General features: G+C 39.5%; 1 protein-coding gene across 6 annotated transcripts in view; it reads right to left on the bottom strand.

Moving 5' to 3' along the window:
• Positions 1 to 18,840, bottom strand: part of ALG8 (ALG8 alpha-1,3-glucosyltransferase) — a 40,379-nt gene that overhangs the window by 1,789 nt on the left and 19,750 nt on the right. For 2 of the 6 annotated variants that reach the window (XM_007078957.3, XM_042958937.1), the window contains 5 exons: positions 17,180 to 17,319; positions 15,463 to 15,602; positions 14,011 to 14,108; positions 13,622 to 13,694; positions 10,722 to 11,358 (listed from right to left, as the gene is read on the bottom strand). In XM_007078957.3, coding sequence (XP_007079019.2) covers positions 11,127 to 11,358; positions 13,622 to 13,694; positions 14,011 to 14,108; positions 15,463 to 15,602; positions 17,180 to 17,319 — 683 coding nt within the window. In that variant the 3' untranslated portion in view covers positions 10,722 to 11,126. Of the gene's footprint in view, positions 1 to 8,349; positions 8,507 to 10,721; positions 11,359 to 11,441; positions 11,620 to 13,621; positions 13,695 to 14,010; positions 14,109 to 15,462; positions 15,603 to 17,179; positions 17,320 to 18,840 lie in introns of those variants that run through there. The other 4 variants (XM_042958933.1, XM_042958934.1, XM_042958936.1 and 1 more) reach the window with 4 other exon arrangements.

Genomic DNA, 18,840 nt, shown 5'->3' with positions numbered 1-18,840 from the left:
TTTTCCTGCTTTCTCCTCTAGGGTTTTGATGGTTTCCTGTCTCACATTCAGGTCCTTTATCCATTTTGAGTTTATTTTTGTGAATGGTGTGAGAAAATGGTCTAGTTTCAATTTTCATTCTTTTTTAAAATGTTTATTTATTTTTGAGAGAAAGACTGCAGGAGGGGCAGAGAGAGAGGGAGACACAGAATCCCAAGCAGGCTCCAGGCTCCAAGCTGTCAACACAGAGCCTGATGCAGAGCTTGATCTCACGAACTGTGAGATCATGACCTGAGCCAAAGTCGGATGCTTAACCGACTGAGCCACCCAGGCACCCCTGTTTGTTTTATGATTTTTAAGCAATCTCTACCCTCAGTGTGGGGCTGGAACTTACAAACCTGAGATCGAGAGTCACGCACTTGGGGCACCCGGGTGATTCAGCTGGTTAAGCGTTTGAGTTTGAGCCCCACATCGTGCTCTGCTCTGACAGTGCAGAGTCTGCTTGGGATTCTCTTTCTCCCTCTCTCTCTGTTCCTCCCCCACTTTTTCTCACTCTTCTCTCAAAATAAATAAATAAGCTTTAAAAAAAGATCGTTTTGCAATGTGGGGTCAACAATGCATTTTTTCCTTTTTTTAAATATACGCTTTAAAAAGAAAAACATCTCATTTTAATGTAAATATACATGATGATTAGAAAGGTTATGAGAAGTCTTTCATAGATTTATTGGTCATCTGGGTCTTTTCTTCAGCAAATTGCTGGGTTTTATCCTTGGTCCATTTTGTTCCTTTGAATTGTCTTTTATTTATTGATTGATTTGTAGAATTCTTTACATATTCTTTTTTTTTTTTAATTTTTTTTTCAACATTTTTTATTTATTTTTGGGACAGAGAGAGACAGAGCATGAACGGGGGAGGGGCAGAGAGAGAGGGAGACACAGAATCGGAAACAGGCTCCAGGCTCCGAGCCATCAGCCCAGAGCCTGAAGCGGGGCTCGAACTCAGGACCGCGAGATCGTGACCTGGCTGAAGTCGGACGCTTAACCGACTGCGCCACCCAGGCGCCCCTACGTATTCTTTTTTTTTTTTAACATTTATTCATTTTTGAGAGACGGAGGGAGGCAGAGCATGAGTGGGGGAGGGGCAGAGAGAGAGGGAGACACAGAATCCGAAGCAGGCTCCGGGCTCTGAGCTGTCAGCACAGAGCCCTACATGGGGCTTGAATTCACAAACCGTGAGATCATGACCTGAGCTGAAGTCAGACGCCTAACCAACTGAGTCACCCAGGCGCCCCGAATTCTTTACATATTCTGATGCTAATCCCTTGTTATATAGGTAGCAGATATCTTTTCCAAATCTTTTGTTTGCCTTTGAGCATTATTTATGGAGGATATTTTTTTAAGTAATACAGAAGTGAAAGAATTGATTTAGTCAAATATATCAATCTTTTTTGTATGGTCTATGTTTTTCATATTGTTTAAAAATCTTTATTCCATGGTGCACCTGGGTGGGTCAGTGGGTTAAGTATCTAACTCTTGATTTTGGCTTAGGTCATGATCATTTGTGAGTTCAAGCCCTGCATCCGGCTCTGCACTGAGTGTGGAACCTGCTTGGGATCCTCTCTCTCCCTCTTTTTCTGCCCCTCTCACCCCCCAAATAAATAAACATTAAAAAAAAGAAATCTTTATTCTGTGATCATAAAGATATGACCCTATATATTTTTCCCAGGTTTTAATTTCTTATGTGTAAGTCTTTAATCAATTTGGATTTTATTTTCGTGTTGGGTATGTGGAATGTTACACATGAGAACTGGCCCAACACCATTTATTAAGTAGTTCATCATACTCACCTACCAATAATCAACTCCAACTCTATTATGCATCATGCTATCAGAAATGCTATAGTCTATTTATTTGTTTTTTAAAATTAAAAATCTCCAGCTTTGTTATGACATTATTGTGATATAACATAAATTAAAGGTATAAAATGTGATGATTTGATAGACATGTATATTGTGAAATGATTACCACAAAAGGGTTGGTTAACAGTCATAGTCTATTTCTGAACTTTATTTTATTCTACAGATTTCTTTGCTAATTACTGTACCTTTGTCACACTAATAGCTACAACTTTGTTTATTATTTACTTATTTATATTTAAATTTTAGTTAACATACAATGCAATATTGTTTCAGAGTAGAATTCAGTGATTCATCACTTACATACAACCCTCAGTGCTCATCACAACAAGTGTCCTCCTTAGTACCCATCATTCATCTAGCCCATCTCCCACCCACTTCCCTTTGTCAACCCAAGTTTGTTCTCTATCATTAAGAGTCTCTTGTGGTTTGTTTCCTTCTCTTCTCTACCTCCCTCCCATATGTTCATCTGTTTTGTTTCTTAAATTCCACGTATGGGTAAAATCAAATGGTATTTGTCTTTCTCTGATTGACTCATTTCATTTCACATAATACATTCTAGCTCCATCCACGTTGTTGCAAATGGCAAGATTTCATTCCTTTTGATGGCTGAGTAATATTCCATTGTATATATACCATATTGTCTTTATTCATTCATCAGCTGATGGACATTGGGCTCTCGACATAGTTTAATTATGGTTGATAATGCTGCTATAAACATTGGGCTGCATGTGCCCCTTCGAATCTACATTGTTGTATCCTTTGGATAAATACCGGATAGTGCGATTGCTGGGTCATTAATAACTACAACTTTGTAATATTCTTTTATTTCTGGTGGGGCATGTTACCCACATATTTTTTCAAAAGCTAGCTCACAGTAAATGTTAGTGGTTATTATTACTATTTGTACACTTCTATTTGTCCTCATTTTTAAAATCACCTTGTCAAATTCCCTGGAAAATCTCACTGGGGGTACTGATTAGAACTGTAATGAATTTATAAACTAATGTGAGGAGAATTGATATATTTAAAATGCTGAGCCTTCTCATGCATGGACATTGTATATATGTCTCCATTTATTCAAATTTTCTTTTTATATCCCTCATTAAAACATTATAATTTTCTCCATAAAACTATTACACATTTTTGTTAGCTTGTCTCTAGGTATGTATAGTTTCTGTTACCATTGGGAATGATAGCTTATATTCGATTACTTTTTCTAAACGTTGATTAAGATGTCATTCTTATGTCTAGCATTTTGCTAAATGCTTACTAGTTCTAATAGCTTTCCACTTGATTTTGTTGGTTTCCTTGGCAACCCCTGCCTGTTGCCATTGTCAAACTTCGATTTTGCCAATCTACTGGTAGAAATGTTATTTCGTTATTGTTTTGCCATTCCTTGATTATTAGTAAAGTTGAATCTCTTTTCATATTTATTGAAAACGAATATTTTGACCATTCAAAATATTGACCATTCCAGTTTCCTCTTCTGTGAATTAGTTGATTGTTTATCTTTTATTCACTTTTCTTTTGGATTGGATTGTCTTTTTTACTGGCTGATTTGTAGTAATTCCACAGATACTCTCAACACTAATGCAATTTACTGTTTTTATGTAGGGACATTTATCCATTTTCTTTCTTTGTGATTGTGCTTTGTGTGTTTTGTCTAAGAAATCTTGGTCACCCATGACAATGTCCTTCTGCTCTCACGTTCAATTAAATTACCCTAACGAGAATACCAGTGACCTCCATATTATCACACTCATTGATTTTACTCAACATCTCAGCAGCATTAGACACAGTTGTCCTCTTCATACTCAACACTCTCTTCCTTTAGCTTCCAGGACACCATGCACTCCTAATTTTTCTCTTGCTTCACTGGTTTCATTTTCTCGGTTTCCATCCTCTATTTCTTCTCAGCTTGCAAAGGTTAGATTTCCTCAAGACTTGTCCTGGGTCCTCTTGTCTTTACTATCTCTTCTCTTTCCTTAGGTGACATATCTACTTCCTTAGCCTTAATTATCATGTATATATTGATGATTCCAGCATTTTTTTACTCTAGCCCAAACTCTCTTCTGAGCTCAAATGATACATCTATTCTCCTACTTGAAATCTCTGCCAGGATATCTTACAAACATCTCAAATTAAGTATGTCAAAAAATAAAAGTCTTCTTCACATTGAGAAAAAGTTTTAAAAATCTTCAAGTATAAGGAACAATATAATAAATACTCATATACTCACCATCGTAACATTTTGTTGTATTTACTTCAGAGTTATGGTTTCCTGATGTATATACACAGATGCACACATTTGTATATATTCTCCTTCAAAGATATGTAAATAATACAGTACGAAGCTAAAATTCCTCTTGGCCTCAACCTTAAGTCCCAGTCTTTTTCCTTCCTTCCTAGAGGCAACCATGATCCTAAATTCCATATATATATTAGTATCCATATTAATGTTAATAAATGAATTCATAAATAATATAAAACAATTTTTGTGTGTGGTTTTAAAGGTCTACACATTCTGTATATATTATCTCTGTATAGATATTATATAAGTCCAAGTAAAAGAGTTTCAGAATATATGAATTTTCAATTTTACTAGATACTACCGAATTCCTGTATGAAAAGACTGATCCAATTTCCATTTCCATCCACAATATGTGTGAAAGTAGCAATGTTTTCTATTGTGACACTAATTTTTGCCAATCTGATGGTGAAAAATGGGAGCTCAATGTTGTTTTAATTTGCATTTCCCTATTATCCAATGAAAATAGTTATTTTCCATTTGAGTTTCCTTCTGTTTCGTTGCTTGTTCATATACTTTGCTTATTTTCTTTAGAGTTGTCTTTCTTTTTTATTAAGATTTTATTTTTAAGCACTCTCTGCATCCAACATGGGGCTTGAACTCACAACCTGAGATCAAGAGCCACAGTCTCCACCAACTGAGCCAGCCAGGCACCCCTAGGATTGTCTTCTTTTTTTTTTTTTAAGTTTATTTGTTTATTTTTGAGAGACAGAATGGGAGAGAGAGAGAGAGAGAGAGAGAGAGAAAGAGAAAGAGAGAATAAGCGGGGGGAGGGGCAGAGGGCGAGAGAATCTCAAGCAGACTCCATGCTGTCAGCATAGAGCCTGATGCAGGGCTCGATTTCACGAACCGTGAGATCATGACCTGAGCTGAAACGAAGAGTGGGACATTTAATGGACTGAGTCACCCAGATGTCCCCTGGAGTTGTCTTTTTAAAAATGATTTGTAGAAACTTCTTGTGTGAGGTAATATGAATCCTTTCCTATATATGTTATAAAATACTCTTCCTTAATCTGTTGTCTGTCTTGTAACTTTGTTTATAAGGCTAGAAGTCACAGAAGTTAAAATTCTGATGTAGTAGGGGTGCCTGGGTGGCTCAGTCGATTAAGCATCCAAATTCAGCTTGGGTCATGATCTCGCAGTTTGTGAGTTCGAGCCCTGCATCTGACTCTGTGCTGACAGCTCAGACCCTGGAGCCTGCTTTGGATTCTGTGTGTGTGTGTCTCTCTCTGCGGGCCCCACCCTGCCCCCCGCCTTGCTCACACTCTGACTCTCTTAAAAATTAATAAACTTAAAAAAACTTTTTTAAATAAAAAAATTTCTGATGTAGTAAAATTTGTCAATCTAATCTTTTTCTTTTTTTAATAATCTTTTTCCTTAAACATTTTTTAAATGTTTATTTTTTTGAGAGAGAGAGAGAGAGACAGAGTGCAAGCAGGGGAGGAGCAGAGAGAGGGAGACACAGAATCCAAAGCAGGCTACAGGCTCCAAGCTGTCAGCATGGAGCCCGATGTGGGGCTCAAACTCACTGAGATCATGACCTGAGCCGAAGTCGGACGCTTCACTGACTGAGCCACCCAGGTGCCCCTAATATTCGACCAATTTTTAAATGCACATAGCTTTCAACACAGAAACCACTTCTAGAAATTTAATCCTATAACATGTGCAATCCTAGTGCATGTGCAGAGTAAAGTATACTGGAAACAAAGGTCCATTGAGAGGAAACTTGTTAAATAAATTATGGTCCATCTATACAATGGATACCTTAATGGACAGACTTGAAAATGGCTCCCAATTATCTCTGCCTCTTGGTACTCAAGCCCAGTGTAATCCCCTCCCCTTTAGTGTAGGTAGGACATGTGGACTTCCTTCTAATATACAGAATGGGGTAAAGGTGGCAAGAGGTCACTTCCATGATTACATCACATAACATACATCTGTCTTGCTAGCAGACTCTCTCCCTTGCTGACTTTGATGAAGTCTGCTGCTCTGTTGTGAGTTACCTTATGGGGAGGCTTACACCGCAAGGAACTGAGGGTAGCCTCAACCCAACAGTCAGCAAGAAACTGAGGTCATCAGTTCTACAACCCACAAAGAACTGCATTCTGCCAGCAACTGTGTGAGCATGAAAACAGATCTGTCCCCAGTCAAACCCTGAGATGAGAACATAGCTCCAAGGTGTCACTGGAGCCTGTGAGAGACCCCAAAGCAGAGAACCAGATAAGCTTGGGCCTGGATTCCTGACCTACAATTTTGAGATAAGAGATGTGCTTTTTCAGCCACAGAGTTTGTTACACAGCAATAGATAACAGATACAGATATTATGCAGCTGTTAAAAAAGCATGATGGAATTTTATATATACCTATAATGGAATGAACTCCAAAATACATTAAGGAAGAAAAAGCAAGGTCATAACAGTGTGTGGAATGGTATCGTTTGTGTGTTTATAAACATACAGATATGTCTGGTGTCTCTGGAATGATATAAGATATTGATGGCAATGGTTGCCCTGTTGGTAGGGAAACTGGGTGGCTGGGGACTTTTTGAATTTTGCTCCATGTACATGAAAATCAATTCAGAAATTTTTAAACCCTTTTGTTCTCATTGTACTCAAAATAAAATTTAATTTCTTTACAATGGCCTAAAAGACCCTGCATGACTTGGGCCTTGCCTACTTCTCCAACTTCAGCTCATGCCACTCTTTCTGGCTTTCAGGACTCTCCAGTCACTAGAATATAAACTCCTTGAAGGCAGGAATATGTCTCTGTTTACCTTTTGATCTCTAGCACGTAGCATAGTACAAAATACTCAGTGGGAATTCAGTGAATATGTTTTTTGTAATTTTTTAAAGTTTATTTTTATTTTGAGAGACAGAGAGAGAGCGAGAGAGAGAGAACACAAGAATTCACATGCATGGGGGAGAAGCAGAGAGAGAGGGAGAGAGAATCCCAAGCAGGCTCCTCACTGTCCACCTAGAGCCCAACGCAGGACTCAGTCTCACCAATTGTGAGATCATGATCTGAGCCGAAATTAAGAGTTGAACACTTAACTGACTAAGCCACCCAGGTGCTCCTGTGAAATTTTTTTTTTTAAAGGAATAATAAATGAATTTGATTTCCAAAGTTTTAGGAAGGGTAAAAGAGGTAATGCCTAGAAGAGTACTTGGCACTCAACAAAAGAGGACACAATATGGGATTTTCCTTTTGTGTATCACTTGAAAGGCTGTCATAAATGGGAATAGGGCCTCATTATGTACTCCTCCAGAGACTAACTAGTAAGTGTCATAGGAAGAAAAATATTAATTCAGCATTAAATGCCCTAAGGAATATGGGAGGGGCTGTTTTATGAAGTGGTGAACACTTCCACACTGACCATTTATTGTCAAGAAAACTGTTAAAAATGTGCCGAGTAATCATCTGAGAGCCTTTCTAGGATTCTAGAGTTCTGTGATTCTGTACATAGGTATATTTCAGGTCCTGTCCTTTTCATAGGAAATAGGCATATTGTTTTTTGTTTTAAATATTTTTTATAGTTTATTTATTCTGAGAGAGTGAGCATGAGTGGGGGAGGGGCAGAGAGAGAGGGAGAGAGAGAGAATCCCAAGCAGGCTCCACACTGTCAGAATGGAGCCTAATGTGGGGCTCAAACTCACGAACCATGAGATCATGACCTGAGCCAAAGTCAAGACACTTAACTGACTGAGCCACCCAGGTGCCCCTATTGTTTTTATTTCTGATTCCTGGGACCAAAACAGAAAAATTGGTACATTTATCGATCTTTCTATTAAACGGGCATGCTGAATATGGGACTTCATTGTGAGATAGTAACGGCTGTACTGACTCAAGTTTTTGAGGTTTATAGGTTTGCTCTAATCTCAGCTGCCATCAGCACAGTAGTCTGTTTCTTTGGAGCACCAGAAATGAGGTAGAGGGGTCAAAAGATTTGCTTTTTATCACAATCACGATGGAAATGTAATTTCATCAAACTACTCAAGAGTAGTTTTTCAAAGGCCATATTTTATTGGAATGCTTTCCTGCTCCATTAGCTGCATAACAGCCACATAGACTGTATGTAGGGGGCAGTTCGCTGACACTGAAGTGCTTCCTTCAGAAAGAGTAGCTTCAGGTGGAGGTGATTAACAAGGACACCATAGCAGTTTCAGGCTGGAAAGGCAGTGCATCTTCCCGGTAGCTCCCTGCTGGTTCTGGCTCTACCCCCCTGCTTGGGTAAAGATACTGGGAGCAACAGTACCAAGTCCCTCCCATCTTTCTTTTCTTTTATCTTCTTAAAGCTTGGCACACTGCATATAAATTAAACAGCAGGTAAAAAAGGAGTTATTTATATACCCTATTTAAATTTTGACGGCAACCTTAGCTTGTTCTTGACTTTACTTACTTCTAGATTTCAAAACATTTTAAACAGCACTTTGGTTTACTTAGGAACTGCTGAAACCTAGAAATTTGTTATTGAAAGCCAGCCACATCTTGCAAAGTTTAAATATATGAATACGAAGTATGGTACTTGGGAGAGTCCTGGGCCATAGGCAGGAGTGTGGGTTCGAGTCTGTGTGGCACCAACAAGATATTCCTGTCTCTGGAGCAGTTTCCCTCCTGGTAACGTAAGAGGTTGCTTTATTTTATTTTTTAAATGTTTATTTCTTTTGAGAGAGCACAAGCAGGGGAAGGAGCAGAGAGGAGAGAGAGAAAATCCCAAGCAGGCTCTGCGCTGTCAGTGAGGACACTGCCATGGGGCTCAATCAATCCCATGAACCGGGAGACCATGACCTGAGCCAAAATCAAGAGTTGGAGGCTCCACCAACTGAGCTACCAGGTGCCCCTTGAGGTTGAGTTGATTTAAAGAAACTGTATTTGGACTTTGAACTCTTTGTCAAACAAAAATTTATGCAAAGCCCAATATATGAAATAGATTAAAGCATATTTGCTTTGGTGGAAGATGGGACAGGGCCCAGAGCCTCTGAGGCAACTCCCAGGAACATCCCATGCTCTTCGGAACATTCTGGAAATCTCTGCACCACATAGGCTCTTCCAGTTCTGCCATCACAGAACAATCTACAAAGTACGATTAAATTTGGCCTTGTTGATATGCATCCAAATTCAACTTCTAATTTCTTTCTTTTTTTTTTTTTTTTTTTTTTTGCTTGCACATCAATTGGCCAAGATGTGAACTACACTTAATCTCTTGCATTAATGCTGGTATTAGTAAACACTTAGATTTATGGCCTGTGCGGTGTGCTTCATTCATTCAACTGTGCCAAAAACTGGGGCTATTAAGACAAGTGTGGTCTCTGCTCTCAAACTGCTAGTACCTCCTGGGGAAAGAAGATAAACGAATTAATATTAGATGTAGACTCCCCAGCATGGGAGCTCACACATGGTGAGGGTACTCAGTTCTGGGGCATGGGGAGAGAAGGTTGAGGCAGAGGAAAGGATTCATAAAAATATCAAGTGATATTTATTGCACATTCATGTGTCAGGCAGCATTCTAAATTTTTTGTAATCATTTTAGAGACAAGGAGATTGAGGCAAAGGATGGCTACATAACCTGGCTGCAGATAAAAAAATGATGGAGGCAGGATTTAAGATCAGGCTGTGTGACTCTGGGGCTCCTATTCTTAATCACTACACCGTACTACCTGCATATTCATACATAGGGTAGCAGTTAAGTTTAATTTTGATGAAGTACGTACAATCACATGACAGGGTAGGAAAGTCAGCCGAGAGACAGGAAGCAGAATGGATGAAAGGGAGCAGAGGCACAAAGCAGCATGGCACACTGGCAATTTGCAGTTGTTAGGACAGCTGGAACACAAAGTGTGAAGGGGACTGTGGTGAGGAAAATAGGCTGGAGGGGCTATGCTTCTCTCCCCCTTTGGCAAAATCTCCATCTTTATCTCTGCAATGGACTCAAAAGACGTCTCCAGAAAGTTGAGTGGATTCAAGGGATGGGATAGCTGGATTAGCATCGCAGGATGCCATTGACTTGGACTCTGATCTTCTTAGAGGATAAGGGGTAAATAAAATGTGTGAAAGGTCCTGGTGTTGGCTGGATAAACGCTGGCTGAATTTGTGCAGCAGATATTCGGCAAACTGGGGTCGTGGATAAAAAGTGTGTGTGAAGGACTCTTCTAGAAGGGAGAGGACATGGCCAGGCTGCAAAAACCACTTAAGTTTGTTCATATGACGAAAGTTTAAGAAGTGGCAGCCTTATCAAAACTGCAGAGCTTGCTGTTAGAATAAATGAACTGTACAAGATGTCCTTAACTCAACGCAAGCGTTGATATGCTGACAGGCCAAACCAGTTCATTAAGTATTCACCCCCTGGCTTTGTGAGTATTGTTATTGTATAATTTCAAAAAAAAAAAAAAAAAAGAAAGAAAGAAAACCAACAACAAAAACCACCTCTTGGAACAAGGTGTATAGAATGGGGACAGAACATCACCTGCTTGTGTGCACACGCCAGTAGGAAAATATAGGAGCGGATAATGATCCAGAACATTCTTGTTCAGAAATACAAAACAGCATTTTATTTCTATTTCCCTTAGCACATGATTCTAATTATGCTTTATAGCCTGACAATGGTCATCACAGGCTACAAATAATCATGTTGTTGGTAGACTCCCTGCTTGCTGTGAGCAAGCACAGCAGTCTGAATCATCTCAGATGACTTGAACAGGGCAAGGCGAGATTTGTTTCAAATGTGCTTCATTGCTTAGGGAGGATAAGTGGCTTCTCACCATGGTGACAATCACGTCGCTAGGCTGGGCAAGGCCAAGTTTAGAAGAATGGTCTTCCAAACAGAACTACTGAAATGAATGGTTCATGCCACCAGCAACTTTCTTCAAGTTCTGATTAATTTCCCATGAAATAATTGCTTGGAAGACATCCAAGCAGTTCCTTTATTCATTGTTTCTTTGTCTTGCTGGAAGGAGGGTCAGACAACACTGAAACATACAGTTTGAACCAAGCATATGTGATGCCGGCTGCACAATACACTGAGGTCAGTAACAAAGGGATAAAGGGGTACTTCAGCTTCCAGGAGGTGAAAGGGAATACAAATTCACAGAAGACTTCCAGAGGCCCCAAGCCAAGGAGGTAGAAAGTTTCCAACCAATTAAAAAGAGGTTTTTCTTTTCTGAAGACAAAAGGAGAGAAAAGTCTCATTTTAAACAAGTTATCCTGGTTTAGCAAACATCTCTCAGCTGAAGCTTCCCACCTGCACCGTCCTGATGTGAATGATAGCCAAAGCCATTGTCAAAAGAGGTCATTCAATTTCACATTTAGAAAAAATGGAGAATGATATACCGCTGCACTAGCTCAACAATCCAGATTTACCCAATCGTCATCTACCCATGCTGTCGCCTCAGTGAAGCTGCTGAGAGAACCAGCTCTGCATCTGGGGGAGGAAAGGGAGCTGGATGCTGTGACGCTGATGTAAAAAAATGCTACACAATAGGTAATTGATGGTTTTCAAGACGCTTTTGTTTTGGTAAAATAACATACAACTTGCTATTGAACCATTTTTAAGTATGCCATTCAGTCCCAGTAAGTGTATTGATAGTGTTCTGCTACCAACATCACTATCCACTTTCAAAACATTTTCATCACCCCAACAGAATCTCTGGAAACATCAAGCAATAATCACTCCCCATTCCTCCTCCCGAACCTCTACTCTGTAACCTCTAATTTACTTTTTGTCTCTATGAATTTGCCTGTTCTACAGCATTTATATAGTATTTGTCCTTCTGTGTCTGGCTTAGTTCACTTAGCCCATGTTTTCAAGGTTCATCCATGTTGTAGCACACATGAGAACTTCCTTCCTCTTTCTGAGTGATCAGTACTCCACTGTATGTATACACCACCTTTTGTTTAGCCATTCGTTTGCTGATGGACACTTGGGCTGTTCCCACCTTTTGGCACAGTGAATAAAGCTGCAATGGACACTGTGTACAAGTATCTGTTTGAGTTCCTCTTTTCAGTTCTTTTGGGTATATACTAACAGTGGAATTGCTGGGTCATATGGTGAGAACTGAGTTGTAATATAATTGAGTATATGAGGCTTATGGACATAATCAGATATGAATCATAAAGGAGCTTTAAAAAAATTATATGGATAACATTATATTAAGTTTAGAAGAGAAAAAATTCTACCCATAATTCTATAACAATAATTTTTACATATATTTATTTAAAAATATTTTTTGAAGTAGGGGCGCCTGGGTGGCTCAGTGGGTTGAGCGTCTGACTTCGGCTCAGGTAGTGATCTCACAGCTCATGGGTTTAAGCCCCACGTCAGGCTCTGTGCTGACAGCTCAGGTCCTGAAGTCTGCTTCGGTTTCTGTGTCTCCCTCCCTCTCTCTCTCTCTCTCTCTCTCTCTGCGCCCCTCCCCCGCTGGCACTCCCCCTCTCTCTCTCTCTCTCAAAAATAAACATTAAAAAATTTTTTTAAAAATATTTTTTGAAGTTTATTTATTTATTTTGAGAGACAGAGAGAGCAAGCAGGGGAGGGGCAGAGACAGAGGGAGATAGAGAATCCCAGGCAGATTCCGCATGTCAGCGTGGAGCCCAATGTGGGGCTCAAATCCCTGAACCATGAGATCATTACCTGAGCCAAAACCAAGAGTCAGACGCTTAACTGACTGAGCCACCCAGGCGCCCCTACACATATATTAGCTTTATGCATCTATATTTATGTGGCTTTACTCACAATGCATATTTTACATTCTAATATTAAGTTTTCATATAAGGTTTTAATTTAAGTTAGGTAGTCCCTCCTCAAACAGTCCTTCAGTTAAAGACATGCACTATGTTGTCATGTCAGAGTGATGTGATTATGGGTAATTCGTCCCTAAAAAAATTCTGGCAGCTTTTTGGGCTCAGGTCATGATCTCATGGTTTGTAAGTTCGAACCCCGCATTGGGGTCTCAGCTGTTAGTGTGGAGCCTGCTTCACATCCTCTGTCCTCCTCTCTCTCTGTGCCTCCCCTGCTCGTGCACTCTCTCTCTCAAAAATAAACATTGAAAAAAAATATTTTTTTTTTTATTTTTTTTTATTTTTATTTTATTTTATTTTTTTTTTAAATTTTTTTTTTTTTCAACATTTTTTATTTATTTTTGGGACAGAGAGAGACAGAGCATGAACGGGGGAGGGGCAGAGAGAGAGGGAGACACAGAATCGGAAACAGGCTCCAGGCTCCGAGCCATCAGCCCAGAGCCTGACGCGGGGCTCGAACTCACGGACCGCGAGATCGTGACCTGGCTGAAGTCGGACGCTTAACCGACTGCGCCACCCAGGCGCCCCGAAAAAAAAAAAAATATTTTTTAAAGGCTTAACGGACCATTTAGGAATAAACATTTCACAACAGCAAACATAATTTTAAATGTACTCTTTTGGATTACCTGAATAGAGTCTTCAGTGAGGAAATACTATAGGTGGTAAATAGTAACATGAGTAAGATTTTAGTGGGAAGTTCTGTTAAAAGAAAAAAAAAATACAGATGATAATTCAGTTGATCAGAGAAAGATATATGATACTCAAGGCAATATAATAAGCACACTGGCACAGCTATATAGTGTTAGCAATGCTTTTTGAGCTTAATGATGCATCTTTGTGACATCTAAAGATACTGAGGATTAGAAACAAATTAGAGGTTTTATTTAAGAGCATGGAGGAGCTCTCTCCTTCCAAGAGATTTTAAGATCATTTAAATGAGATATATTGATCTCTAGGCCCTGATGAAAAAGGCATGGCAATCAAATCTCTCTCTCTAAAATAAAAAGCTGTTTACCTGGTGCAGTGAAGAGCAGAGGGAAGAGGGAATAATGTCCCGTTGTGGTCAGAATCAGAAAAATTGAAGCATCTCCTGCTTTTCCCACAGAAAGAAGGCTAAAAATAAAAATTCTTATAATAATTCCTTAAAACAACAACTGAAACTTACACTTGCAGCAGACAGCTTGAATAAACGGCATCTATTATTTCTAGCACTGGCTTATGCATAAGCTAACGTACTGATCTTTGCTACAAGTCCAATGTAATTGAGAATATTAATTTCGTGGGAAAATTTAAGCAACTGATGGAAGAATGTACCACACTGAATTGGGGAGTATTGAAAAAGAGTCTTGCTTCCCTGAGTAACTGCCTTCCTCACAGAAAGGGACATGGTGGGACTAGGAGCTGTCTAGTCCCAGGGAGCAGGGAGTCCCTAGTAGCCAGGGAGACAGGACTTGGGAGTTTAATTTCCAGACCTGGAGCTCTCCTCTTGGGCAGTGCCCCATGCCTGATGGTGCTTAGTATGACTTCTAATTAAAGACATTAGAAGTTTTGTTCTATTTCTTAATTTGGAAACTCTACGTTGCTGAATGAATCCAGACAAGCCACATACTGACGTGACAAATTTGCTTAAGCTTCCTTCAGAGCTTAATGATTTCTCTCAAGATTTAAGAAAAATCTCAAGGAAAAAAAAGGCTAATTCTAATATCATCTATCTATTGGGATTTAATTATATGCAAAATGGACACTACTGCATTTAATTTTTTTTTAATTTTTAATTTTTTAGCATGGTACAGTGAAAAGATCATAGGAACCAGCATCATAACATTCAGGTTTAAGTCCTAACTGTGCTACTTGCTAGCTGTGTGGCTTTGGATAAGTCATTTAGACTCTCTGAGCCCAGTTTCTGTAGATGTTAAGACGGGATGATATCCATTTATCCTAATTACCTTAAAGGTTGCTGTGAGGCTCAAAAGAAAAAAAAATGCAAAAAGAAAAAAACCCAACCAAACCCCTCTTCTCCCCACCAAAAACCACCTCAACAAGAGTTCTGCAAAATGTGAAGTTCTGTACAAATATTAAATTTTACTCCATAACGGACTCAATCATTACTCTAACAACACTAAATAAGAAACCATGAAATCTTATTTTCGCCAATGAGGTGACGCCAAAGCCTATGCTTTTCTATACCATGCTGCCATTCAATATCCAGATCTAACACCTTGTATCATGGTTCTTAATTGCTGTAGTACCCTTAACAAAAAACAGCAGTAACTGTGTGTGCATATTCCCAGGCCCAGCGATCCCAAGTTAAGCATCCCTGTCCTGTCCTAGTATAAATCTATTCCTTTGCCTAGTATAAATCTATAAATCTTTGCCTTTGCCTATCCCACTGAACATGTCAAATGGAAAACAACAGGCTCATTACGAAATCTGCCAGAAATGCCGGCTGACTGAGTTATGTGCTTACCTCATTGGGAGAACTGCAAGGAGTATGGCTTTTTCATGGACGTGCCACCCAAATAGGAAGGAGCTCAAGGCACAAAGAATCAGACATCGCAGAAAGCCTCTGGGCCCTTGGGGTTTAAACCAAAGACAGAAAATAGAGGGCTAGAAACAACAGGCAAAGATAAAACTTCAGTATCACTCAAAATAGGCTTTACAGAAACATTGTTCAGGCGAATACAATTTATATCATCTCTGCAAACCAGTACATCTTAGACTATTCTCCCTTACACTGGGTTAATTCATCACCATGTGAACACTCCACCAGAAGTTATAAAAAACTACACAGGAGGCGCCTGGATGGCTCAGTCAGTTAAATGTCTGACTCCTGATTTCAGCTCAGGTCATGATCTCATGGTTGTGAAATCAAGCCCTGAGTCGGGCTGTGTGCTCACAGCACAGAGACTACTTGGGATTCTCTCTCTCCCTCTGACCCTCCCTGGCTCATGCACACTCCCTCTCAAAAACAAAACAAAACAAAACCAACAACAACAAAAACTAAAAACCTACTCAGAAAAGAAGGCTTTGGAAATACATATTTAACTCATTAATAATTCTGTTCAGGGCACCTGGGTGGTTCAGTCAGTTGAATGTCTGACTCTTTACTTTGGCTCTGGTCATGATCTTGCAGTTTCATGACTCTGAGCCCTGTGTTGGGGGGGCTCTGTGCATGGGGCCTATTTAGGATTCTCTGTCTCCTTCTCTCTCTGTCCCTCCCCTGCTCACGGTCTCTCTCAAATAAATAAATAAACTTAAAAAAAATTAATTCTGTTCATCAGAATTAATAATGAATGACTGATATCAGGTCAAACTACAAAAGTTCAAAAACATTTTGAGGCTAATAATAAATTAGATTTTACCATATTAATAAATACATACCTAGCTGTGTGGGCTGGATTGTAATTTATAATAAAACTAGGGGCTTCCATACGCAGCTTACGAGGCTGACGTTTTAGAAAGTTTTAGGCAGTTAGAACATGGGAACAAGTAGGCCAGCAGAACTTAATTACCCATCAGCACTGCCACTTAATTACGCGGGGTCAGGTATCTTAATAGGTTTGGTCTTTTAGAAACCAAAATTAAAGCTGAGTATAATTAAAGTAGAATTGAGTTATTTATACTGAATGCCATTAAAATCATATCATGAAATTGAGAGCACCATGATCACAAACAAAAACAGCTATGAATGAAGTCTCTAACACCATCTGAGTCATGTTAGTTTCAATGTTTGACACTCAAAGAGCCACTGTTGACTCTCTTAACTCATTGTCGTCATCAAGACAAAATATCCACGCAGTCCAGGCAACTTTGGATTTTTGACCAGTTAGCCACGGATGAAAACAACAACAGAAACCTGGATGTTCCCACTACACACATTTTCCTTCTCCACAGTGCAGTCCTTGGCCCTTCCTCTCTGGGCTTTTCTTTTTTTCCCATCAGATCATGAACAAATGATCTAACAGCCACAGCAAGGATCTCTCTCTCAGAGGTCTTACTAGTAATCTTTCCTTAAGGTGCTCAAAATTACTCTAAGAATTGCTCTGAAATACCTCAGTCTGCAGCAGGATGACAGCTATGGTATTTGTCCTATAGTTGGAAAAACCTGAAAGATGAAATTAACCAGCCACACAAAAGAAAAGCAGAGAAAACTCAAGAAACGAGTACTGTGGGTGAATTCTTACCAACATGGCAATCAGAGTGCAGATGAGGGTGGCCAAGGGAGTCACTGAGGGAAGGACTGTGTGTTGGAACTGCTGAACCAAACCACTTGTCATTGAGGCCTTGGGAATTTTGTTGGGATCAAGAAGTTTCAATTCCAAACCTAGAGAATAAGTAGATATTTTGTTTTATTTTTATCAATATTTGGTCAACCAACTCCTCGAGAAAAAAAAAATCTACTAAATCTTATTGTTACTTCAAGGTCGAGCTGTATTAAAACTCAACTCTGTACTATTATTCTACCTAAAATGCCTCTGGTCTTGAGATCATATGATGCAAAGCAGCTTTTTGCACTGGAACAGGGAATTCGTGCAGATGGTATGAATATCAATCTGCTCTCTCTCACCTCTAAAATGAAGCAGGCTTCTAAAATGCAAGTCTGACCATGTCACATCCCAGCTTGGAATCCTTCATTGCCTATAAAGTCCATATTCCCAAGCACGGCATAAACTGTCTTCCATGATCTAGCCCCTTCCTCTCCAATCTCATATCCTCCGCTTGATTAAATGTGGCTTGGCCACAATGAATTGACATAGCACTCTCCACACTTGTCCCCTTAGCTTAGAATGGCCTAATCACTTCTCTAAGTTAACTCCTAATTCACTCCCTCATCTGAGAAATCTTTTAAATAAAAAAGTAGAGCTGATTTTCTTGTGGGCTAGGTACACACATATGGACTCTGTACATGTCTCTATCTAGTGTTCACCCTACTGCCCTGTATCTGTTTATGCACTCATTTCCTCCACTGTATTGGATTTCTTAAAAGCAGAAATGATGATTAATCCATTTTTATCCCCAGCACATACGTGTTCAAGGAATAATTAGATGACCAAGTCTGAGGATGATGATGCAAATCCCATCCCAAACTAGCTAATAGGACAGCCAAGGACAGTCTGAGCACGACCTTGTAGTAGACAAGGTCTACTGAAAATCAGTGAAATGTGGGGAGGTGTACACTACCAAATTATTTTGTATTCATTAACCTCTTTCCTTTTCCCTTCAGTCTGATGATTCTCTCTTAAAGCTACTGCCACTGACCAAGACATCTTTTTTTTAATATATTAAATATAATTTGTTGTCAATTGGTTTCCATACAACACCCAATGCTCATCCCAACAGGTGCCCTCCTCAATGCCCATCATCCACTTTCCTCTCTCCCCCACTCCCCATCAACCCTCAGTTTGTTCCCAGGATTTAAGAGTCTGTTATGGTTTGCCTCCTTCCCTCTCTGTAACTTTCCCCCCCCTTTCCCTCCCCCATGGACTTCCGTTAAGTTTCTTAGGATCCACATGAGTGAAAACATATATCTGTCTTTCTCTGCCTGACTTATTTCACTTAGCATAATACTCTCCAGTTCCATCCACGTTGCTACAAATGGCCAGATTTCATTCTTTCTCATTGCCAAGTAGTATTCCATTGTATTTATTAACCACATCTTCTTTATCCATTCGTCAGTTGATGGACATTTAGGCTCTTTCCATAATTTGGCTATTGTTGAGAGTGCTGCTATAAACACTGGGGTACAAGTACCCCTATGCATCAGCACTCCTGTATCCCTTGGGTAAATTCCTAGCAGTGCTATTGCTGGGTCATAGGGTAGATCTATTTTTAATTTTTTGAGGAA

Source organism: Panthera tigris, chromosome D1 (assembly GCF_018350195.1).
Source record: "Panthera tigris isolate Pti1 chromosome D1, P.tigris_Pti1_mat1.1, whole genome shotgun sequence".
Lineage (NCBI taxonomy): Eukaryota > Metazoa > Chordata > Mammalia > Carnivora > Felidae > Panthera > Panthera tigris.
Note: the sequence above shows the minus strand (reverse complement) of the source record. Positions and strands in the feature narration are given on the sequence as shown.